The sequence below is a fragment of the Ipomoea nil genome, unplaced genomic scaffold (assembly GCF_001879475.1).
Source record: "Ipomoea nil cultivar Tokyo-kokei standard unplaced genomic scaffold, Asagao_1.1 scaffold1868, whole genome shotgun sequence".
Lineage (NCBI taxonomy): Eukaryota > Viridiplantae > Streptophyta > Magnoliopsida > Solanales > Convolvulaceae > Ipomoea > Ipomoea nil.
The window spans coordinates 392,243-417,158 of NW_017618296.1; the positions used below are offsets into that span (position 1 = coordinate 392,243).

The window sequence follows — 24,916 nt, forward strand, 5'->3', positions numbered from 1 at the left end:
ATCATCATACAATTATAATTTTAAAAAGAGTTAATACCACAAATGATCTTCTGACTATTGGGATAGTACTCCTTTTAGTCCTCGACTTTTCATTCGACCAAAACACATACCTTAACTTTCATTTTTTTTATTACAAATAGTCATCCGTTATAATTTTTGTCAAATGGGTATTAAATCTAAGGGTAATATCGTCAAATTTAAGTATTGGCACCAATAAAAATAATTTATGCCCTAATTACTCCAAAACTAATAAGAAATAACATGAAATAAAGTCCTAATTGAATTTGCGTAGAACCGTAGATAGGGATGGCAATTCTACCCGCACCCAATGGGTTCCCTGCATCCCCGCCCTTATGAGTTTTAAAATACCCGCACAATTTGGGTATTGGCACCAATAAAAATAATTTATGCCCTAATTACTCCAAAACTAATAAGAAATAACATGAAATAAAGTCCTAATTGAATTTGCGTAGAGCCATAGATAGGGATGGCAATTCTACCCGCACCCAATGGGTTCCCCGCATCCCCGCCTCTATGGGTTTTAAAATACCCACACAATTTGGGTAATGGGTGCGGATATGGGGAAAATTTTATATACCCGCGCGCGTATGTGAGCGGGTGCGGAGGAGGTATCCCCGCCCCGACCCGCACTTATATATATATATATTATTATTAGTATTAATTTATTATATAAATTTATGTATATTTTTATAATTAAAAATGCATAATGAATTAAACTTCTTACCAAAACATGCATAATGAAAAAATTATAATGGAGGACTATTTGTAGTCAAAAATGAAAATTAAGGTATATGTTTTGGTCGAATTGAAAGTTGAGGACTACAAGGAGTACTATCCGGCCCAATAGTCAGAGGAGCATTTGTAGTATTAAAAATATTTTTTTTAAATTATAATTTTACTTTGAAAAAAAAAATAAGAAATATGATGGAAAGGAGAAAGCTCTAGAGAAGGACGTTTGCCTTAAGAATTCATCTATGCAGTCCACTTCTACACTGAATTTATTTATAGGCACTTTAACACTGCCACGCACCTCGAGAGTGAAGTAGTGGCCCTTAGCATACAATTGACGCACCTTAAGTTTTCAACAATTGACGCACCTTAAGCATACAAATCACACACATAAGTTGAAAAGCAACACACCTTAAGAACGAAAACTACGCATCTAAAGTTTTAGGTCGAAACACATTAAATTTCTGGTCGACACACCTTAAGTTTCAACACTGACGCACCTTAAGCACACAAATCACATACCTTAAGAAGGAAAATCACGCACCTTAATCACATAGCACAAAAACAACTCACTTTAAGTACAAAAACTACAAACCTTAGGAAGGAAACCACGCACCTTAAATTTGATCTAGATATACAAATTATCAAATTAGCCCTGCATTTTTTTTAAAAAAATTTTCTTAATTGTATATGTTGATTTAGGCAAAATCAATAGCTCAAATTTAATCGTACAACTGCACCGGACACACCCTACTGATATATATGTATTCTAGAATCTACAAATCTAATAAGAGCGAATAATGTTAGGCCCTTAACTGGAATAAAAAAAATGTCGGTCTTAATTGTTTCTTAAAATGAATGGTTCATATTATTTTGATTTTAGTATATTTTAATGATTTTCCTTATTTACCCTCTATTATATTATTTTCTTCCCTCAAATAACCCTAAATTCCGTTAGTTTAAACTTTAGTAACGGAATATTCCGTTAACTATTTAATATTTATTATAAAATTTAAAATAAACTTTGGTCAAATAATTAGCTCGACTAAATATATAGCATTCAAAGTTGAGCATCAAAGATTATAAATCAGGAACTACTTTAAAATCATTTGATTTTCTTGAATCTTTTATTTTAAAAAAAATAAATTTAGGTTAAGTTTTTTTTTGTTTGTTTGTTTAATTAATCTCCTTCTGATGATTTAGAACAAAACTTAATATTTCAATTATGCTTTTGCATTATTGGAATGATTTAGGCGATTATAGTATTAATATTTTTTGTATTTTTTTTATAATGGTACAATTTTACATTACTTTACAAATATTATACTATTATTTTTTTATATTCACTACATTGTTCATTGTCTTCTTTTTTTTTTTTACATTATCTTGTAATTAAATATCAAAGTTATATATATATATATATATATATATATATATATATATATATATATATTTATTTATTTATTTATTTATTTATTTATTTATTTATTTATTTATCAAGTATTTTATACAAATATAATAAATATTAATAATTTAATATTTTGTTCAATACTTTCACATGATAACCTACGACACATATCTCACAACACATGAAACATGTAGGAAAAAACTACCACTACTAAATATCAATAGGTGTTTGTAAGCTAAAGAGTTCATATTGCAACTAAAATCTCAGTCATATACACACCAAGGCAAATCTAAAATTTCCTACACCATAATCTCATTGCATGATGAATCCCTCTATGCTGCTACCAGTAACATAATTGCACATGACACACTACCAATAAAAAAAAAAAAAAGAGGACATGTACTGAAGATGAAAACAATAACAATGCTACCCAAAAGAGAATTAAGAAGAATTAAAGAAATTTAAACCAAAAGTTGTATTTATTTAGACTATCGCTTTAAGACTAAGTATTTAGACTAACGTTATTACAAAGTTACAAACATTTATTTTAGTGACAATTATAATCAATCTCTCATATATTATCTTGCATTTATATACTTTAAATTACCGATTTAAATAAACAAATTCAACATTTATTTACCTATGCATGAACATCTAGTATATAATATTGTATTGATATACTTTCAAATACTTATTTAAAAATAATTATTTAAAAAAACTAGTCCTTAAAACAAAAACCAAATCTGAAATCCAGTAGACATAGTTCGCCAAGTCCCAAGTTCAGCCCTGCGTGGCTGCGTTCTCCGTCTCCACTCTCCGAAGTCCGACTCCCTTCTCCTCCGGTCCTCCGTCTGCTCCACGGCATCTCCTCCGACCTCCACCGGACCACTGCTCCAGTCTCCTATCTCCACCAGCCCCTCTAGCGAGGGCGGCGAGTCAGTGTCGCCGACTCCACCCCGTCTCCACTGGAACACCGCTCCCACCTCCATCCTGGTGGACTGCCTCACTGTGACTGCATACTGCTGAGGTTTGTTTGATTATTTATTTATATTTATTTCAAGAGTATCAAGACAATAAGACTATCATTTGAAATTGTTAACTTGTTTTGTTGTATGAGTTTTTTTTGGTTGCCAATAATAAAATTCTATTTTTAAAGTTACCACTTTCCAGTATTTAATTTTCTGATTTTCTCAGTTCTATTTTCAGTAGCCAGTATGGGAGATATATGCATATGAGGTGTGTTGCCTATATTGTAAATTTGATTGTGAATGAAGGCTTGAAATTGGTAATGTTAATTCTTATTTATAATTTTTAGGATTTAAAAATTTAGCTAAAAAAACTTTGGCTAATCAATTAACCAAAAAAACTTCTGTTCATTTAATTCGGAAATAAAAAGTTCGATTTGATTAACGGTTAAAGCTTTAAAAATGTAGGTTAATTCGGTTAACCAAATGCACACCTCTAGTTTTTCATATATAATGATAGAAATTGCATGACGTGTCGTTAGCTACGTAGAAAGATGTATGCAAAACTGAAATATGAATGGGTTTGAGGTTAGTTTTCCTCCTGTTTGGGAATGGGTTATTTGATAGTTTCCATTTGAGTGGGTTTGTTTTACTCGCGGTTTGTTGTATTGTTGTTTTCGTTGATTTTGGAGTGCATAATCGAGGTGATATTTCTTGTCTGCTTGAGATTTGGGTATTTTTATTTTTGAAGTAGTATCTAAGCATTTTATTTTTCTTTGAATCTCCCTGCCTCCAGATGTTTTAGCGGTAAGGGCACCAGCGTGCTTGGAAATCGGAATACATGTACTAAGAAATAAGGCGACCAAAAAGATTGAACTTTGCCCTTAACAGAGCATCCAAAAAGTAACTTTGGTTCAAATCACATTCTCTTGGATATTTTGAGCAGTTGAGTTGTCAATAAAAGTGTGAAACTGGTTATAGAGGGGGCTTCTTGAGTGCTTAAGAATATGAAAGATTTGTACCCAATTATATTTCTGTAGCTGCAATTTTGTATTTTGTGAATGGGATTGGTTGGAATTTTGTGTTAGGCTTAAGAGCATGAATGTGCAACAAGTATTGCCATTGAAATCAGCTTCAATTTTGTGTGTATATCGCATTTCGTGCTTTTTTCCTGTTTCTTTCAAGCATGTGAAGAATCCCATTCAATTCAAGATGATGTTATGTGTGCCTAGTGTGGTGCAGCCTAGTAGACTGGGACAACATGACTTTAATTCAGTTGAGAGCTTTGCTGAAGAGAATCTGAGTAGTTCTAGAAATGGAGAGGAAGTATCTTGTGTGTTGTACAATGAGTCCATATGTTGGCTGTGTAAAGAAGGGGATATTGACAAGGCAATGGCAATGCTTGCTGAAATGGAGGCTTTGGGGTTTCACCCAAATGCATTTTCTTATGCTGGTTTGATAACAGCACTTGGAAGTGTTGGGAGGACATTGGAAGCCGATGCAATCTTCAAAGAAATGTTAGTTTCGGGGATTAGGCCAAGAGTAAAGGTATATAATGTCTTACTCAGAAGCTTTTTGAAGAAAGGCCTCTTAAACCTAGCAGATAAAGTCACAGAAGCATTGGATTTGTCGGGTGTTAGGGGAAATAGGGAAACATATAAGATACTTCTTGACTACTATGTTTGTGCAGGGCGGTTGAATGATACTTGGTCTATTATTGCCAAGATGAGAAGTGAGGGTTATGAATTGAATTCTTACGTGTACAGTAAGGTTATTGAGCTTTACAGGGACAACGGGATGTGGAAGAAAGCACTAGCCGTAGTTGGAGAGATTCAGGAGATGGGGCTGCAACTGGACAAGCGGATCTATAATTGCATCATTGATACTTTCGGAAAGTATGGTGAGTTAGGAGAAGCCTTGGAAGTGTTTAAGAAGATGCAACAAGAAGCGATAGAACCTGATATCAGAACATGGAATTTGCTAATTGGATGGCACTGCAAGTATGGGAAACTAGATAAAGCTATTGATTTGTTCAACTGGATGCTTGAACAAGGGCTCTATCCTGATCCAAAGATCTTTGTTGTCATTATTACTCGTCTAGGGGAGCAAGGGAGGTGGGATGTTATAAAGAAAAATTTTGAGAATTTGCAATGCCTAGGACATCATAAGAGTGGTGCTATTTATGCTATTTTGGCTAACATTTATGGACAGTATGGGAAATATCGGGATCCAGAAGATTGTATAAATGCTTTAAAATCAGCCGGTCTCCAACTTTCACCTAGCCTGTTCTGTCTTCTGGCAAATGCCTATGCTCAGCAGGTGAGATTCTACTTTATTTGATAGTACTCTTGATAGTTAAGTACATTAGTATCTGTTTTCAAATATATCAAACTTCTGTTCTTAACATAAGTTTATGGCAACCTTGTCCAGTCATTGATCTTTTCCTTATTATAATATAATAATACTCCCTCTGTCCCATTTACATGTCCTGTTTACTATTCATTGGTCAAACCAACTCTTTCTTCATTGCTTATTTTCTTTAGTAATTTTTAATTATTTTTAAATTTGATTTTTGTGTGTGTGTTTAATAGTACTTTTAATGTAGTTTCTAAATATATAAATTTATATACTAATATTAAACTTAATATTATGAGAAATTGAATTAAAAATGACTTCAGTCAAGTCGGGTTTAACTAGACAAACAAAATGGGACGGAGGAAGTATTATATAATAATGCTATTGAATATTGATATTAAGATAAGTAAACATTATAATACCTCATTCAATCAGTGAAAGGTTGCATAAAGCAATTGTTTTATTATGATTGTTATGATTCTACCTTGAATGTTAAATTTGTGCAGGGGTTATGTGAGCAGACTGTAAAGGTTTTGCAGATCATGGAATCTGATGGCATGGAACCAAACCTTATTATGCTAAATGTCTTGATAAATGCTTTTGGCACTGCTGGCAGGCATATGGAGGCACTCTCCATTTACCATCACATGAAGGAGATAGTAAGCCCATATCTTATGGTTTCCTGACATTTGATCAGCTTCTTTTTACTAATTTTGGTGCTATAATTTCTGAAAGGGTATAAGTCCTGATGTGGTCACATACAGTACCATTATGAAGGCCCTTATGCGGGCAAGGAAATTCGATCAGGTTTGTAAATCTCACTATGCTAAAAGTAATTAACTTTTAACTAACTGTAAAAGGCACAATTACACTTCTATATTGGTAAGTGAACCGTTAGGTAGATTTGTAGTTTTGCTCGGTGGAAAATGTTCTAAAACCTTAAGAATTATACATTCATGCTACAGATCTACATCTAGACTAGAAAACAGATGTATTTGAATCCAGGAGTGTTAGAAACAAACCATAACTATTGACATGTACAGTTACTACAGGATTTTCTTGCTGGTTTTATAAATTCTTGCATGTTGTGCACCAGGTCCCAAAGATATATGGTGAAATGGAATCTGCTGGATGTACACCTGACAGAAAAGCTAGAGAACTGTTGAAGGCTGCAGCAATGGTCCTTCAACAAAGACATCATTAGTTTTCAGTGTAGAAGTTTGTCTGTTGATGGGATCTTGCGTTTCTGTTATTATCTTGTTCATATATGTTGAATTTGAAAGATCCAAAGGCCTGGCGGGTGGAGAATAACAACCATCCGTCAATTAGGGGGAAGCAAAGATGAAGAATCAAGGAATGAGAATATTTATATAATACTGAAATATTACAATATATTACTATAATTATGTGTTTCTAATGAAGAAACATAGTACATATATATATATATATATACAAACACAACTATTAATTTAAACACCTATTCACAGTTTCAAAAAAAAAAAAAAACACATATTCATAAACAGACACAACCCTATAGACAGACATAACCCTTTGTTTTTCAACAATATAGACGGCTGCTTTACAGAGTCACGTGAGGCACATAGGCTCATTATACTATGGTAAAATGCTATATTCCTGTAGACAAACATTTGTCCTTGTTCTTCTATTTATATTGTCATGTTTCCATGAATTATGGAATGGATCTTTATGCTTATTAGTGAGTGATCTCGTACTTTTTCTTTGCTTGCACTTGCAGTATTTCTAAGTTGGCAATTTCTTCATGCCATAGGGGCATAGGGTCAATGAAGATGCTTTGACAATTGGCCCTTAAAATATGTTGCTCTTCTGGTAAAACAAAGTCAAGAATTGCACCTTAGCTTAGCTGCCAGTAATTTTATCAGCTTTGCCATTGATGGAGTTAATCTGGGTTTCAATCACTGCCTGAACTCTGGAGGGACTCTGCAAATAAATTAAGGTAACTTTTCCTGGGCATTAATTGCTTATTGGGGTAGGTGTGATTAACTCTCTTCTAAACTGTATTTTTCAATCCTTTGCTCCTCGCACTTGAGGTACTCAGTTTGGACATGAAGCAGATGAATTAAACATACTGTTTGAGTGGTTTGGTTATTCAAAAAGGAGATGATAACGCATATAGTTCTGACCCAAGGCCGTAACAATTGTGAGAATTCTATATTTAGTGCAAAATCACTAGGACTATTGACATAAAACTCTTTCAAATAGATTTCTGTTGGCAATGTCACGTGTTAAAGAACTGGTTTTTATTTTCTGCTAATGCTAATGGAGTTTAACTAACTTTCTTGAGCTATATGATATCAAGGGAATATGTGTGTGTGGGGGGGGGGGGGGGGGTGGGGTATTTGCCTATTTGGTTTTACAGTAGGAGCCATAATTAGAAATGGAATCAAATGCCAAGCACCTTGTGCTCATATGGCATTTAGTGACCTCTCCCATGTGAGAGCCTCGGTGGAGGCATTGTTGACTCTTTGTGCTTCATTAGGTTGAGAAAGTATGTTTGAACAGATGCTACAATGTAATAGAGTCAGTAGCATTAAAAAAAAAAAAAAAAAAGAAGAAATGGAATCAAATGCTAAATAATGGAATGGGTTTTAGTAAAACAACATACTACACAAAGGGACCCCTCAATCCACTAACAAGGGAAACATAATCCCTATCATCTTTCTGTGGACCATGGCCCAAACAGCTGTGTAGACTATGAATATCTGGTACATTTTTAATATACTAAAAGTACATTATTTGTATATTGAATGTATATTATTTGATAGTAACAAAATAATGTACTTTCAGTACTCAAATAATGTATTTTCCATGAATACAAGGTACATTTTTAATATATTAAAAGTACATTATATGTGTACTGAATGTACATCATTTGATAGTATACAAGATAATGTACTTTCCATGAATATAAGGTACATTTGTAATATATTAAAAATACATTATTTGTGTACTGAATGTACATTATTTAATAGTATACAAAATAATTACTTTCAGTGCTCAAATAATATATCTTATGTACATAAATAATGTATTTTTTTTTTGTGGTCCACACAACTATCCAATAATGATCCCTTTTTGTGTGTTTGGGCTTGAAGAAGAATACATGTAAGTGATATTGGGGGCCTACAAAAGATTGCCTTGCCTTGTGGGATTGTTATTGAAGTGGATATTCCGACGCAAAAACACATTCCACTCGTATAGTTGGTTCTAGTAATGACAATTTTGTCAGATCTTATCTTCTATAAGCACTCATCCAAATTTGTTCTTATCACCTTCTCCTAAACCTTTTTCAAGCTGAATTTGTATTATTATATTCTGATAAAGAGGAATTAACAATATTGCAGGGGTCTTGGAAGAATTTCATCATCATAGATAGCAGCTGTTAAGATCATTACAATACCATAATGAATAGGGTCCTTAGAACTAATGTATACAGCAAATCTTTTCCCTATTCATTGGATATATTTTATTTATTTATAATTGGGAAAGAATATATATGTTTTCTTCTTCTCCCAAATACTGTCTACAGAACCTTGAGCTAAGTCTGTGCAGCAATATATATGTTTTCTAGAAGGCAGAATGGGGTGGTTTCTCCAAATCCTCGAGGGGACGGAAGAAGGCTTTCATCTCCAAGACTGAGTGACCAGCGCTTGAAGCCACGGTGTGGAAGTCAGCAGCAGTAAGAGTGTGATTGGTGGGTGGCCCAAACACCCCAGTTTGTGGGTGAGGAGTCCAGTACTTGGCAGATTGGTTTTGGATTACTTCGTCCGGGACAATTGATGGATAATGAACATGTTCTTCTGGGTTCTTGTCATACATAGACATATGCACAGCCCTCCTGCACAAACAAGTTCAGGTAAACACATTAGTTTTCACTCACTAATTATGTATTTATAGCCAAGCACCTTATGGCATGATGGCATCAGGGTTGCTTTCTATAAGGAAGGATGCAGCCTTGCAGGTTCAAATCCCATGCCAATTTAAGAATAGCAAAATTGTTGAACAAATATTATGAACAGGTTATATAATTTGTTGGGTTGATCAGTGAAACAGATACAAAAGTATCAATCAGTATGTTTGAGGAACAAATAAGCAAGAATTGCAACTACTACTTTTGTCTACGAGAAGTTCCTTTCAATGGTGTCTATAGCTAAAACAACAATCAATAGACATTGCCATTCCCATAATATAATAGATTGCAGGCAAAACCATCATTGCTTCAAAAAGCATAATGTCCATATTGATTTGCCGGTAAGGGATATTTAATGTTGGTTGAAAGTGACATAAATATGACATTAGTAAATACTCTCTCCATCAGCTGGACTGAAATTATTTATAATTTATTTTTGAGCAAATTACACTTTTGGTCCTGTGACTATAGGGGGTGTGTTAATTTGGGTACGTGACTTTTAAAATTAACAATTTAGTCCTTTAACTATTATTTTTTTAGCAGATTTGGTCCTCCCGGCCAAATTGCCGGTGGAATTTGGCCGGAAAGACGTTTGACTTTTTAAATCAAATATTGGTGGGTGTAATTCGGTCTTTTTAATTGTTAAAAAATAGCGCGAAATTGGTTTAAAAAATAATTGGATTTGAAATTAGGTTCGTTCTTCGTGTTCTTCGCATATCACCGGGTAATAAATATAATTTGCAGCTATTTTTAACAATTAAAAAGAGCGAATTACCCCCACCAATATTTGATTTAAAAAGTCGAACGTCTTTCCGGCCAAATTCCACCGGCAATTTGGCCGGAGGACCAAATCTGCTAAAAAAATGATAGTTAAAGGACTAAATTGTTAGTTTTAAAAGTCACGTACCCAAATTAACACACCCCCTATAGTCACAGGACCAAAAGTGTAATTTGCTCTTTATTTTTATTCATAATATTAAATTTAAAATTAGTATGTAAAATTTATATATTTAAAAACTACATTAAAAATGTTATTAAACACAAAAAATTAAATTTAAAAATTTTTATAAGTAAATAGTGATGAAAACAAACAAAGAAAAAAAAAGTTAGTTTAATAAATGAATAATAAGTAGAAAAAATAAAATTGGGCTATTTGGACATCTCCTTCATTTTGTAGCAGTTCCCTAATTAGAAGGTTTTCTTGATTACCAAAAGAAAATCAAATAGCCACCAGTAAATTTTAACAACAAGAAGTCCCCTTGTAAATCTAAAGAGATCATTAGATCAACACCAAACTCCAAATCCTAACAATTAAATTAGAGTTAATTATTGAAATAGTCCCTTAACTATAACAAAATTATTGATCTTTGACTATTTTTTATCCAATTAAGTCACCTAACTTTAAAAACCTTAATCAATTTGGTCCTCTGTTTGTTTTGACGGGATCAAATTGGTCATTTGGTATATTTAAGGGATTATCTTAGTAATTAACTTTTTGAAGAAAAAAGAGCATTTGATGATTGAAATTGTCCATCGACTATAACAAAATTATTAATTTGATATATCAAATTATTTCATTGTACTTGTTTTATCTGGAAAGCATCTGCCGGTGAAAATTTGTTGTCATGCCCAAACTATTCTTCAGACGAAACCATAAACCAGAAAAATATTGTTCGCATAAGAGAAATCGGCTATTACTAGAATATATATATATATATATATATATATATATATATATATATATATATATATATATATATATATATATATATTCAAACAGGTGCATATAAACGTATGTAAGCATGTATTACGAACAATGAAATGTATATATACCTATGAGAGATGAGGGAAGGAGAGGGAGCAGCTTTGCGAGTGCTGGAGCTGACGATGCTGAGAAATTGCTTGGCAATTCCACGGCACTGCAAATTGGCGGCCATTAAATACAGTTTTCTTTGAGAAATAGAGAGAGAGAGACAGTAGCAGTTGGTAGTTGTAGAGAGAGAAAATGCAAAGCAACTAAAAAAGAGATACGAAACAAGTTCCGTCTTGGGATATTCAGAGCCTTTGCTCGAAACTCCCTCCTTTTTATAGTTTGTTTTGGGTGACGATACAATTACCCTCCAATCTCGAGTCAGCACTTACTCAGCTGTCCGTCAAAAAGTTGAGCCGCCGTCACGATGGCTGCCGTTAACTAACGGAACGTCTCTGGATTAATTGAGGTTGGCTTGACTGCAAGTTTGACAAACTTATAGTTTAAAATTGACTGTATTTATTTTATTATTCTTTTTGTTGATCTTAAATTAGTTTTATAAATGCGACAGTTGTTCGAGAATCAGATTATAAGGTTCTGATGTTTTTTTTTTTTTTTTTTTTTTTTTAATGTTAATTTCATTTTTGTCATAGATTATAAGGCTGGATTATTCCAGCCAATATGACCCTTTGCAAAATGATGTGGCAAATGCCACATCATTTGTATATTTTTTTAAAATATGAATTGGGTTTGCATGTGCAAATTTGCAAACCCCTTTTGTATTTTGTATTTTTTATTTTTATTTTGTTTTTTTACTTTTTGATATTTTAATATAATTTATAATGTTATTTTAATTTGTAGAGATGTAGTGTGAATAATAGATGATTTGCAAATGAGATGATGTGGAAGTGAAATCCATTTTTAAGAGTGTGAGAAATTTGCAGACATTATCTGTTGAGGATATTAGGGGGAGAATGTAAGAGTGATTAAGAAAGAGAATGTGGGAGGGGAGAGAAAAAAAGAAAAAAGAAAATAACAAAACTAAAATTGAAAAAAAATAATAATAAAAAACTGAAGCGTCAGGCGCGTTGACAAAGCGCCTGACGCACCACACGGGCGCATGCAAACCAAACTTCGAACCACGCCGTCGCCTCCAGTATTCCGGCGACGTCTTTGGAACGTAGGCTTGTCGAATATTGCAACGACGGAGGACAAGGGCCGGAGGACGTGGGCGGAGTTCGTTGGGCGGAGGACGTAGAGCGTCGATCGTCCGTGTAGTAGTGTGTCAAACACGGATGTTGGAGTAGAAACAATTGTGCAACCTAGAGGCAAAACCCTATTTAAGGAATCAAATTCTAAATTAAGCCCCAAAAATCTGGAAGGCTTTTACTATTCAAATCCCTAAAATACCACTACCTTAATTAATTTATTCAAATCCACGGTCAAAAAATGAAATTAGAAAAAAAAAACCTTTTTATATATACCATTAATCTCAAGATTCTAACTGCCCAGATTTGTCCACACGAACTCATTAGAAAAGATGGATTCATTTGATCATAAGCTTATATATACTCATGTTAAGTACATAAACCACGCACCTTAAGCATAGAACAAAGCACATTAAGCACAAAACCCACGCAACTAAAATTTTAAAATGGTAAAAAATGTGCACTTGAAGGCAAATAGATGTGCAATTGATGCAATTTATGATACCAAAAAGGGAGATTATTCAACTTAAGTGTTATTAAGCCAATTACCCATACAAATCGTTTGTAAATCTCACAAATTTCATTAGAAATTTAGTTATATGTTTGAAAAGAATGCACAAGATACAATAAATATTGCCCACAAGTTGTGCACTTGAAGACAAAAAATCTGCACCGAAGGAAAAAAAGGGGAAATTAATTATGCACTCTTAGAAAGGAAACCATGCACTTGAAGGCTACAAACGTGCACTTGAAGGCCAAAAGATTTGTAATCAAAGGTACAAAAATGTGCAGTCAAAATAGAAACTAAGTACTGAAATAAAAGTGATGCACTCGAAGAAGAAAAAGTATGTACTCGAAGAAGGAAAAATGTGCACTCGAAGAAGGACAAATGTGCACTTGAAAACAAAACAAAAGCTGACTTATTTGCTCAAAATTACAAGAATGTCACCGCGCGTTTTTAATTAAGATTCAATTTAGGTTGTTGATTTGGATTGCATCTAAGGCTAGAAATCATCCATATTTTTTTACTTGTAGTGATTTTTTTTTTTTTATTTCATCCCCATCATATATATATATATATATATATATATATATATATATATATAGAGAGAGAGAGAGAGAGAGAGAGAGAGAGAGAGAGAGAATTACATTCATGTAAAAACATGACTTAAAATACAAATATGTGGACATTTCTAGATCGTTGGATGTTGGGTATCTAAGGTTGTGATTAGTTTTTATGATTTTGTGTGCTGCCCGCCTGTGTGCACTGTCGTTCATGGATATGTGCACGCCGGCCCAAATGTTGTGGATTCACACATGCATACTATATTGGATGTGTGCATTGTCGTCCACGGATGTGTGCACACCCGCATTTAGGTGTGTGCATGGCATATATCCACATGTTTGTATTTTAAAGGTGTTTGCATGTGAATGCATCTCTCTCCCTCTCTCTCTCTCTCTCTCTCTCTATATATATATATATATATATATATATATATATATATATATATTTATTTATTTATTTGTTGACGTTAAAGTATTTTTTTTGAAAACGTTGACGTTAAAGAATTTAATTATATACATACATTGAAAGTAAATTCCATTAACATAGATAGGTTGAATTGCTTAGCTCAAAAGCCCTGATTATCCAGTCATGGTCCACAACGGCGTTAAGTCAGAGAGATTTTATATTATTCTTAATTGGGCATCACATGCATGTGATTCAATAGTCTACCAGTAAGATCCCATGTATATTCTAGCTTGCCTCTTTAGAAAATTAGCGGTATGCTGTGTGCGCCACTCACAATTAGGTTGCTCATTTATAACATTTTTATGCACTTCTAATGTGCAACAATTTTTATTTTATAAAAAATAAAAATATTTTAGTTATATTAACTCATAAAAAGAATATGATTGTAAAAGATATTGAAAAAACTCTTAATTTAGGCACTATCGGAATTGCCAAGTGTACTTAATTGGTTTACTTTTTACAATAAAAAAAACAAAAAAAATATTACTCCTTTAAAATTATTTTAATTGTTTAATATCTAACTTTTATAATTATTTTATAACTAATATTTGTTGGATTAACGTAAGTACAAAGTCTAATATCATTTAATTAATAAATACTCAACAATCATAATTATTAATTAATATGATTAAAATATAAAATTCCACCTTTGGAGTGCCAATAATATAATTAATTCTCACCTAAACACTGCAAATTGTACCGGGAACTGCCGAACTGGAGTGTGGGATAGGCCAATAAATAAACGATTATTGGTGGTCAAAGTTGTTATCCTGTTCGTCCTATAAAAAAATTAAAAAGAAAATGAAAAGAATAAATCGCATTATTGGGACGGCTTAAAGCAACTAAGTTTGATGTCATGCGGAACGTTATGACCTGTTTGACATCCTATAATAAGAGTTGAAATGAGTTTTTTTGCATTTTTGGTCCCATGATTATAGTGATACTATCAAGATTGATCCGCGACTTTTAAATCTTGCAATTTTAGTCCATAATTATTGTTTTTGTTGCAAAAATGGTCCTTCCAGCCAAATTTTGGTCAAAATCTCACCGAATATATATATATATATATATATATATATATATATATATATATATATATATTTTCATTTCAAGCAAGAATAAAATAGATATTTACATTGATCTTGCAATTTCGGACCGCTGTTGACCTCTTATTATGATCAAAGTACGAAATCGGCCACTTCCGCGGCCACCTCTACGGGTGAACCGGCGATTAAATTTTATTTTTTTTTTAATTTTTTTTTATTTTTAAGTTGTAATATTTCAAAACTTCGGCACGGCATAACTTTTGACTCAGTTGTCCGTTTTGGACAAATGTTTTTTTGAAATCGCGTATTTTTTCGAGATCTATCCACCGCAAACTGCCGTAGGTGGTTTGGCCCACCAATTTCTAAAAAAATGCTTTATTAAATAGTTTCTAAGAAAAAACTATAAGAACATTATATTTTATTAATGAATTTTTAAAATTTTTTATTAAAAAATTATCCCGTGCATTATTTAATAATCTTTCTTTATAATTGGTCAAATTATTTAATTATGGTAAATTAGGGAATAATTATTGATGGTAATCGAAATCCTAGAAGAATATAGAATTGAAGAATATGTAATTATTGTTATATTATTATTGTGACTCACGGAATACAATACAAGAATATTTAATTATGATTATATTATTATTGTGTGCCTCACGGCCATTATATACTAACAGAACTTGAAAAGAAACTAATAATAATAATATAAGTGGTAATAATAATATCTAAAAGTAATTAAGTGTTAATAATAATAGTATGAATATTAACTTAACAATTATAACATAGAATAAATCGTAATAATTAATAACTATAGTCTAGGATTAAATTTGGAATTGTCAGGAAAGATATGCGACCTCTGGTGAAATTAACTCTTAAATAATTATTTATCGATTTAAATATTCTTAATATATTACAATAATTCCATTCCGTGCATCACACGGGTGAAAATACTAGTTATTATAAAAATAATTTATTTTTGTAATATATTTATTAAAATTTTATTTAAAAATATAATAAAGAAATATTAAAGATGAACTTACCTACAAACTACATGTATGCTATGTTCCATATCACTTTTTATAATAAAGAAAGAATAACCTTAAGTAGTTCGAGTTATCGGGCTAGCCCATCAAATTTTGAGCTAGCTCGTACGGGCCACCAGACTTATTGGTTTCGGACTTATCAGGCTAGCCCGTTCAAGCCATTAACTCGTCGGTTTTGGTTTATCGGGCCAGCTCATCAGGTTCGGCTTAAGATTGACATCCCTAGTTTGATCCTCGCTCATTATATTATCAATGCTTCGAATTCTGAGAGAACCATTTGTAATTTAGATGGTTTTACGTCTTCTTTGCCTTCAAATCTAGTTTGGAGGATCTCCTATGCCTTAATGATACCTGCAATAAGAGTAAATATAGATTTGCGAAGAGAGTGCATAATAGAGTTCAACGCTTTGTTGCTAAAGCCATTCACCACTTATTCTGGTTTAGTCCATTCCTCCTCAGGTCTATAGTTGAATATGCCGTAAACGTAAAACAAATGACGATGTGAAATAAAATGGACACAATTTGTTGACCCAATTCGATGCAACCAACATCTACTTTTGGGGGACTATCAACGTTGAATTCAGTGCGCTATATCAAGTAGTGTTCAAATAGACAATAAGAAAAACGATATCACCAGTATGTGATACACCTTATAATGTATAGTATCCACTCTATAAACACTATAAATGGGTTGATGAAGCTCAGAGATCTTCACAGCAACATTCCTACTTTCTGATTCACCTACTACTGCACCACAACTAACATGAAATATAGTCCAAGATGTGATAAAATCGCCAATGCATTTATCTCAAAATCAGTTTAGATCAATAATGTTGAAGATGAATAGATGACCCGTCTTGAGAGAGAATTCAAAGTATTTGTTCTTGTAAAAATAGTAGAGCGAGACAATATTTCAATAAATGTATATACGCATATCTTAAAACCAACTTCTCTCTCTATATTTACTCTAATTTGGTTAGAGTAAAATCTAGATATTTCCATTTAATTAAATTTACTCTTACACCCTTGAGACTAGCTTGAGATATTATCCATTGACATCTCTCAACTAATTTTAACAAACTTGTAAATTGCCTAAAAAACGGTTATCTCCTTGGCAGTGGTAAAATTGACTCACGATATAGATTTCGGATACAATTATCGCATATTCGCATGTTATGTTCTAGCAGATCTTCGATCATCAGTCACGAACCAACTAAGGCCTTGTTTGGTAAAAAATTTAGCCTATAGATCAATTTTAGCTTATTTGACCATTATTAATTGTTTGATTTAGTTAAAATATTAATATAAATGTTTGGTTAATTAGCTTTTTGCAACTCCAAAATGTTAAAATTCAAAAAGCTATTCCAAGCAACTTTTTTAATTAGCTTTTTTAAAAAAAAAAAATTTATACAAAACAGCTATCAGCTAACAACTAATTTATCAAACATTTTTCTACAAACAGCTAATGTTATCAACTAGTTATACCCTCTAATTAACACAATCACCTAACAGCCATTTACCAAACAACATTTATGTTTTTTTTTTTTTTTTTTTTTGAAAACCAGCTATGCTAATTCTTAATCTAATGTTGCCATAATAATCATCTAATTACATAACTAGTGTTTAGACAAGAAATACGTACTAATATATAAATTCCACTAATACTTTAGCTACGTGTCCTGTTCTATATATTAGTTAGAAGAAATGAAAAAGAAAACAAATTGTTTAGTCAATCAAAACTTGTCATGGATGCCAATTAACACAATAAAAAGTGATAATAAATACAGTTTATTCATTTGACATCGTATAACAGCTTAGTTACGAATATTATATTTTAATTAATCTACCGTCAGCCTCAGAAATCGACATAATCGAGTACATGCACGGTACAATAGATTTTTTTTTATTTAATTTTGTAATTAGTTTATCTTCAAACAAAAGAAGTGACGGCAGACTGATAGGTATGTCCGGGCTGCCAATCGGCCGGAATGACGTTGTCGGCGACGAGAGTATTGCCAGATTCGTCGGTGAGTCTGAGGGAGAAGGGCGCTGTTAGTCCGGAGGTGTCTTGAAGCTTCCACACTGCACCCCAAAACTGTTGCATGGAAAGCCATGAATCTGGTGAGGCCGAAGCTTGCTTCAGTTCTACAGTGCTCAGGGTTCCGTCGCCATTTACATATTCAATCAGAGTTTCAAAATAGTAGGGGCTCGAACCAGGTCGCACGCCAAAGCTCAGTGCTACTCCCGGATAGTTGCATTCAACTCTGTATGTCAAGTGTAGTGTGCACACAATAATTAATATATATATATATATATATATAAAGTCCGTAAGGGTCAAGTCAAACACCATGTGACTAAAAGATTGTTGGACGGAGACGGGTAAATAGTCAAATTGGATTTTTGCTCTCGAAAATGTATAACAGTATAAGGAAATAAAGTTGGGGCTTCTAAATGAACTATCCTAGCTAGACAATACAAATTAACAACCTTCGATATTGGACGTTCAGCATCATGTGGTTAGAGGTAAGGATTGTTGGGCGGAAATTGGTAAATGATCAAATTTAGTACCATTACTTTCAAAAATGTGTGGCAGTATAGAAAAATAAAATAGGGTCTTCGCTATTGGTTATAGTTTTTGGCGTGGTAAGTAATTGGATTCTAACAAACGGTATAAGAGGTAGGTCAGGTGCTTGTGCTAAGAGGAGATTGTGCGACGGTATAAGGAAATATAGTTGTAAGCACTTTATCCAAATAAACTAGACAATACAAATTAACAACCTTCTATACTGGACGTTGAGTACTCCGGCGGTTCGGAGCTGATTGGCATTGCCAGGAATTGCCATGGCTACAAAAGCAGTGTCACTCATATCAAAATGAACTGGTTGTGATTCACACCCGCCCGGACACGAATCTGTTATAACTATGGTGACCGGATTTCCCGAGCATGCTGCATTTTCAGTACACTTTACCTGCAAAACCCAAAGAGAATGATATATATGATTAATATTTTCCACCAATAATTCAAATTCACGCAAACACTTACTACAATCTTAAAGAAACTTAGTAAATTATTAGGGGAATACAAAGTTGCCAGTGGGATTATATATTTATATTAATATATAGGTTGACCTCATAACAAGCTCCACATCCTTTCCCAGATTTGAATAGAGAAGGACCACCAGCTGATACTAAGGAAGAGAATGGTGGCTGCACTACACTGCTTGCGTATCCACATGCTCCACCTATTCACATAACGATATTTACTTTTTCAGACAAATATTCTTAGCTGAACTGAAAACATAACATGGGAATCTAAGTGCATAGAATATACTATGTTAATTATATTCATACAATCTAGATGACTTGGAGAACCTTTAGTTGTCACGTTCTCACCTAAGGAATGATTCTCACATAATCCTCTATATATATATATATATGTGTGTGTGCGCGCGCGCGTGTTCTTGTTCAGTTCTAGCTTTCTTTTACGTACCAGTAATTCCAACACCATTGGGCTCACCATACTTTGTGGCGCCGGCAGGGGACCAGTCGGGATCCGATTGGGTAAAGTTCTTATGGTTGATGCAAGAGCAAGAAATGGCAAGAGTAGAAAAGAGTAAGAAATATGTAATGAAATGAGGCATAATGATTACTTATACTTGCAAAACTAAATCACTATGCCTATTATACTTTTTAATGAAGTTGCGCTTGATGGATGAACATGCTGCATGTAGCATGTGCTTTTTATAGAGGAATGGGAGGGCTATATTTGTCATTGCAAAACAATTCTTTGAGTTCTACCTTCTAAAATATCGGTTTTAGAATTTTTGGATTTTAACTGCAACTTGCATTGATGCATTTTTTTTTTCTCTCTGAAATTTGATTTACATGACAAGATTTGAGCATGAGATTTCTTATTAAATTAAATAAAGAAATTGGGTATCATGAGTGTTAAAAAAAATGGGTATCAACTTGATCTCATGAATGTTATCTTATTTTGATTGATCAAATTCAATAAAATAATTAAGTTGGTGAAAATCTAAATGGTACTAAAGAAACCCTAAAAAAAGGGTGTTTTGATAGTACTGCATTATTCTCCAATCAACTTTCAAGAGTAACAAATGTTCAGAAGAAGGATTTTATTTGAATTAAGTTTCCGCAAAAAAGGGGCATTATGATATTGAAGTTTTGGCGTGTCAAATAAATGGAAGCTCTCAGTTAAGAGTTAAGACACTTGAAGAAACTAGACAAATTAAAACCATGTCAATATGTCATAAGTTCGGACTGAACTTAACCAGTCAATATCGTAACGTGCAAGCCTGAGAGTTTCCCTTATTTGACACGCCAAAACTTTGTGAGAAAATAAATGAGTCAATTCCCTTAAAGGCACCTTGTTTTTAATGGAAATTTTAAATTTAGTCTCAAACTATCGTTTTTGTCATTTTACATCTTAGACTATTATTTTTTGAACACTTTTACTCATTCTCATGATTTTTCCAATTTTTTGGTAAGGGAATTTGTGTCTTTTCATATTTTTCTTTTGTTATTTTTAATTTCTTGTTTCAATCAGTTTAATTGGTCTAGATCTTTAGGTAACCTCTGAATTTTAGTAATCATACTTTTCAACTGGTTTTAGTAAAGTCCTAAACCAATTAAACTGGTTGAAACTGGAAAAATAACAAAAAGAAAAATATGAAGGAGCAAAAATGCTCTTACTAAAAATAGGAAAAGTCATGAGAATGACTAAAAGTGTCCAAAAAATAATAGTTTGAGATATTAAATGACAAAAACGATAGTCTCGGACTAAATTTAAAATTGTCACAAAAAACAAAGGACCTCTGGTGGAATTAACTCAAAATAAATTATAGGAGAAAAACCGGTTGGCACACCAGAAAAGCATAAAAGAAGAAAATCGAGAAAAAAATGAAGAGACAAATATAATAGTTTGGGTGTTAAATGACAAAAACAATAATCTAAAACTAAACGTGAATTTGCCACAAAAGACCAGTTCTTAAAATTTGCTAAGTGATACCAATTTCTTCTTCCAAAAGGAAGAACCCCAACCCTGGTCCGACAAAGCATAAGCATTTGGGAGGATATAAATCACTTTGAGAAGTTGCTCCCACACTGCGACTGGTGAGACTCGATCCTTGGTCATTCTTTCAAAATTTCACCTCTATGACCAGTTGAGCTACCCATGCGGGCAATGATACCAACTTCTTGTTGCTTATTATGGTGGAGTGGAGTGATAATCTAAAACTATAATAAGTTTCAATTTCAACTTATATCTTTGATTTATGTCTGTTTTTTGTATGCTAATAAAGGTATACATTTTTACTTTAAATGTTGTACAATTCAATATTATGTTTTATGTATGTTAATAGATGTATACATTTTAATTTAAATGTTGTACATTTTAATATTACTAGACAAAATTATCCCTAATACATTCTTATTAGACAAAACAACCCTTACACCGTTATAACTCCATTACTATTTAATTCTTACATTAGTGACTCCATCATTATTACCATACACTTATATCGATAATTCTATTATTTAATTACGGAGTATCATTTTATTAAAATTATTATATAATTAATTGGCTAAAGTGTCATTCCGCACCATGAACTATATCGGATTGTTCATGCCGCACAATGGTCTTTCATAACATATATTTCGAGCCATTTACTATCATTTTTTTTTCGTCTAGCATTTTTTGCAGGTTTTCAGGTTAATATGATGACATGGCACAGGTTATTAGCTGATGTGGTGCTTATTTATACTTATAACGTATTTCTTACCGAGTGGAGCCTGCCAGCGATCAAGTCAGCCCTCATGACGACGGCCTACGCCCAAGATAATACCAACTCTCTGGTCCTCATCTACGCCATCTACCTTTCCCAATACATCAGATTCCTCTGCTCCATAGACTACGCCGCCGAGCACATTCAGGCCGTTGTCAAGAGACCAAACATCACCTGCGACAAGAAATTCGCATATCCCGTCTAGCTCAACTACCCTTCATTCTCAATACCCTTCATTCGCAAATGATTTTGTATACATATAAACTATCTACATATGATATTTCACACGTATTAGTGGGTTACCAGCATCATTCGCTGACTGGGAGTCGTCCCATATATATATATATATATATATATATATATATATATATATATATATATATATATATATATATATATATATATATCTGTGTTTCTTTCAGGTGCTAATTAGATGAGGGCGCGGTCTAGAAGCTATTAGAGTAGATCCCCTTTTCTTTATGATGATTTGGGCATGCGTGCCTTTGATTAGACTTTAGACGTTATGTCGTTGACTTTGCTTTTGAGATTGATAGATTATGTTGCAGATGTTTACGCCTGTGCGTTCACCGTTGTGTGAGCGTGGCATGACACTCTACGTTTTCCATCTATTTCATATCTAGTCTTCCACTGTGTATGTTTTATGGTTAGTTTATCTGCATGTTTAAGGTTAAATTTGGTATGGAAATCGGGGGTGTTACACCAGGAGTTGAGGAGCTGCAAGTCATGACAACAATTTCAAACCGGCCCGGGTCGGCCCTCCACGAATTACATCCCTATCAGCTCGGTGATCCCCTTCTCAAGGTGGGGGGTGGACATAGTGGGAGCCCTACCTATGGGTCAGCAGGCGGGGCCTGGGTGGAGGAGTTAGACGCCATCCTACGGGCGTACTGCACCACTGTTGGTCCCGATAGGGTGGTGAAAGTCTAGAGGGGGGGGGGTGGTGAATAGACTTTCAAACTTTTTCAAAATAAATAACTCTTTGGTAACTTCAACTCTAAGTAACAAGTAAATAGAGTGAGTTTGAACTGCACAGCGGAATAATAGTATGTAAAGAGTTATGCCCAATCAATAATTTAAATCACATGCGTATGTAAGATGGATACAGATGATATGTAAAGTGACAAAGGTATCTTGAATATATAAAGGAGATGGTTCACTCAATATTTAACAATAATATTCAAGATTGTAAATAAGATGTCGTGTCACGTCGACCATGTGACGAATGTCACATGCAACACGTCAAACTGGCTTAGAATAATTCAATATTTAAGCTTGGAAAGTTTGAGTCACATGCATACGTGAAAACACACTAAACCCGAAAGATTAAGATTAACTGTGAATAGTAAACGGGTTAGTCGGATAAGATAGATAGATAGAGCAAATTATGTAAGTGCGGTATGTAAATGAGAGAGACAATTTATAGTGGTTCGGAAGTGGCGTAATCTTCCTAGTCCACTTTACTCCATTCACTTCTAGGAGTAATTCACTATTTTCCACACACAGTTACAATAGTGAATAAGCGCTACACAAGCACTTCTTCCGGATGTCTTGCACACAGCTACACCCAACTCCGAGTGTCTCGCACACAGCTACACTCAACTCCGAGTATTTCGCACACAGCTATACTCAACGCCAACTAAGTGTTTTGCACACAGCTACACTTAGCAACTACGAGTGTTTTGCACACAGCTACACTCACTAGAGTATTTTGCACACAACTATACTCTTTTTACAATTACAAATACAAAGGTAATTGTGTTGGTCCCAAAAGAGGTAAGGTGAAAGTCTAGAGGGGGGGGGGGGTGAATAGACTTTCAAACTTTTTCGCACAGCACAACAATTGCTAAGCCAGAGATAAACCAAAACTCTTAACTAGATTGTTAGAGTACGGTGCACAACGGAAATAAATAAACATAAAGTGTGTGTAAGATTGTGTGCGCAATATATCTCGTGTAGAGCGAATATGTAAAGAGCAGTAAGTAAAGAAAGCAGTAAAGAACACAAGACAATTATAGTGGTTCGCGAGGTGGTGTAATCCTCCTACTCCACTTGCTCTTATCTCCAAGAGCAATTCACTATATCTACCACTCCTTGGTTCCAAGATAAAATGAATTTCCGTGATCTAGTGCTTTGATCACAAAGCCCGCACTAATCACGCCCAGTGACACCACACTGCTGCTTCGGGTTTCACTTCGCCGCGCTACTATCCCAGGATTTCACGACTCCGCGTTACTTTCCCCCCGTCTTCCACACTCCGGTAGAAACGTATCCCGTGATATAGTGCTTTGATCACAAAGCCCGCACTAATCACGCCCAGTGCCTCCGACACTGCTGCTTCGGATCTCACAGCTCCGTGTGACAATCCAGGATTTCACAGCTCCATGCTACTTTCCTCCCTTCTCTTGTTTTGCTCCAAAACAAGTGTTATCTTGCTTCCAACTTCTGAGACTCTGTAGATGATCTTCAATGATGCGCAGGTCTCTTTGATGAAGATAAACACTCTGGAATGATTTCTCTTGATAGTTCTGAGTGTTTTCTCTCTTTGAATGTATCAAGTAAAGCACTTGATATTTTTGCTCTGTTTTGCTCTGTTTAAGAACTCAGAATATTTCTCTTGAAACTCTCTGAGTTCTTTTTCTTTTCTCACTTCTCGCTTGAAGATTTTTGGTATGCTCTGTACCAAATGAGATTTTTGCTCTATGCTCTTTTAAGCTTAATTGCTCTATTCGTTCCCCTTGATGGGTTCGTATTTTCTGCTCTCTTGTTCGTGAGTTCGTTGTCTTCAAGTCTTCATATTTTCATCATTTTATAGCTGGTAATGAGAATCTGTCTGTTGGAAAGAGACACTCTCATTTTTTAAATCTTGTATCTTTTTGTCAGAGATCTTATCTTATCTTCTGCAAAGATGTCAGAAAGGACAAGCTAGCCGTTTGATGGATCTTCATCTCCATGTAAATGAGCTCCCAAACTTCATCTGATATTCCTTTGGTTTAACATTGAGTGGGAATATCTGGGTCTCTGTTTTGGTGTAGAATGGCTTCTCTGATCAGCTCTGAAGTGGTCCTTGTATCTTTGGGATTTAA

The 24,916-nt window shown here is 33.8% G+C and overlaps 3 protein-coding genes and 1 long non-coding RNA gene across 4 annotated transcripts; 2 read left to right on the forward strand and 2 right to left on the reverse strand.

Annotated features, from left to right (window-relative positions):
* Positions 1–2,886: 2,886 nt before the first annotated feature.
* LOC109193340 (pentatricopeptide repeat-containing protein At5g42310, mitochondrial-like) lies at positions 2,887–6,852 on the forward strand. Its single transcript, XM_019344206.1, has 5 exons — positions 2,887–3,185; positions 3,920–5,442; positions 5,985–6,137; positions 6,214–6,285; positions 6,575–6,852. The coding sequence occupies exons 2-5, from the start codon at positions 4,222–4,224 to the stop codon at positions 6,680–6,682; spliced, it is 1,554 nt and encodes a 517-aa protein (XP_019199751.1). The 5' UTR covers positions 2,887–3,185; positions 3,920–4,221; the 3' UTR covers positions 6,683–6,852.
* A 150-nt stretch (positions 6,853–7,002) lies between these two features.
* On the forward strand, positions 7,003–8,994 carry LOC109193341. Its single transcript, XR_002056266.1, has 3 exons — positions 7,003–7,097; positions 7,235–7,453; positions 8,862–8,994. It is a non-coding gene; the product is annotated as an uncharacterized LOC109193341 (long non-coding RNA).
* Positions 8,995–9,084: 90 nt separating this feature from the next.
* LOC109193307 lies at positions 9,085–11,498 on the reverse strand. The gene is made up of 2 exons (XM_019344170.1): positions 11,261–11,498; positions 9,085–9,355 (listed from the first exon to the last, which is right to left on the reverse strand). Exons 1-2 carry the CDS (start codon positions 11,362–11,364, stop codon positions 9,085–9,087), a joined length of 375 nt encoding a protein of 124 aa, XP_019199715.1. The 5' UTR covers positions 11,365–11,498.
* Positions 11,499–17,893: 6,395 nt separating this feature from the next.
* LOC109193325 (expansin-B15-like) lies at positions 17,894–19,736 on the reverse strand. The gene is made up of 4 exons (XM_019344185.1): positions 19,499–19,736; positions 19,138–19,250; positions 18,787–18,977; positions 17,894–18,272 (listed from the first exon to the last, which is right to left on the reverse strand). Exons 1-4 carry the CDS (start codon positions 19,647–19,649, stop codon positions 17,939–17,941), a joined length of 789 nt encoding a protein of 262 aa, XP_019199730.1. The 5' UTR covers positions 19,650–19,736; the 3' UTR covers positions 17,894–17,938.
* Positions 19,737–24,916: the final 5,180 nt, after the last annotated feature.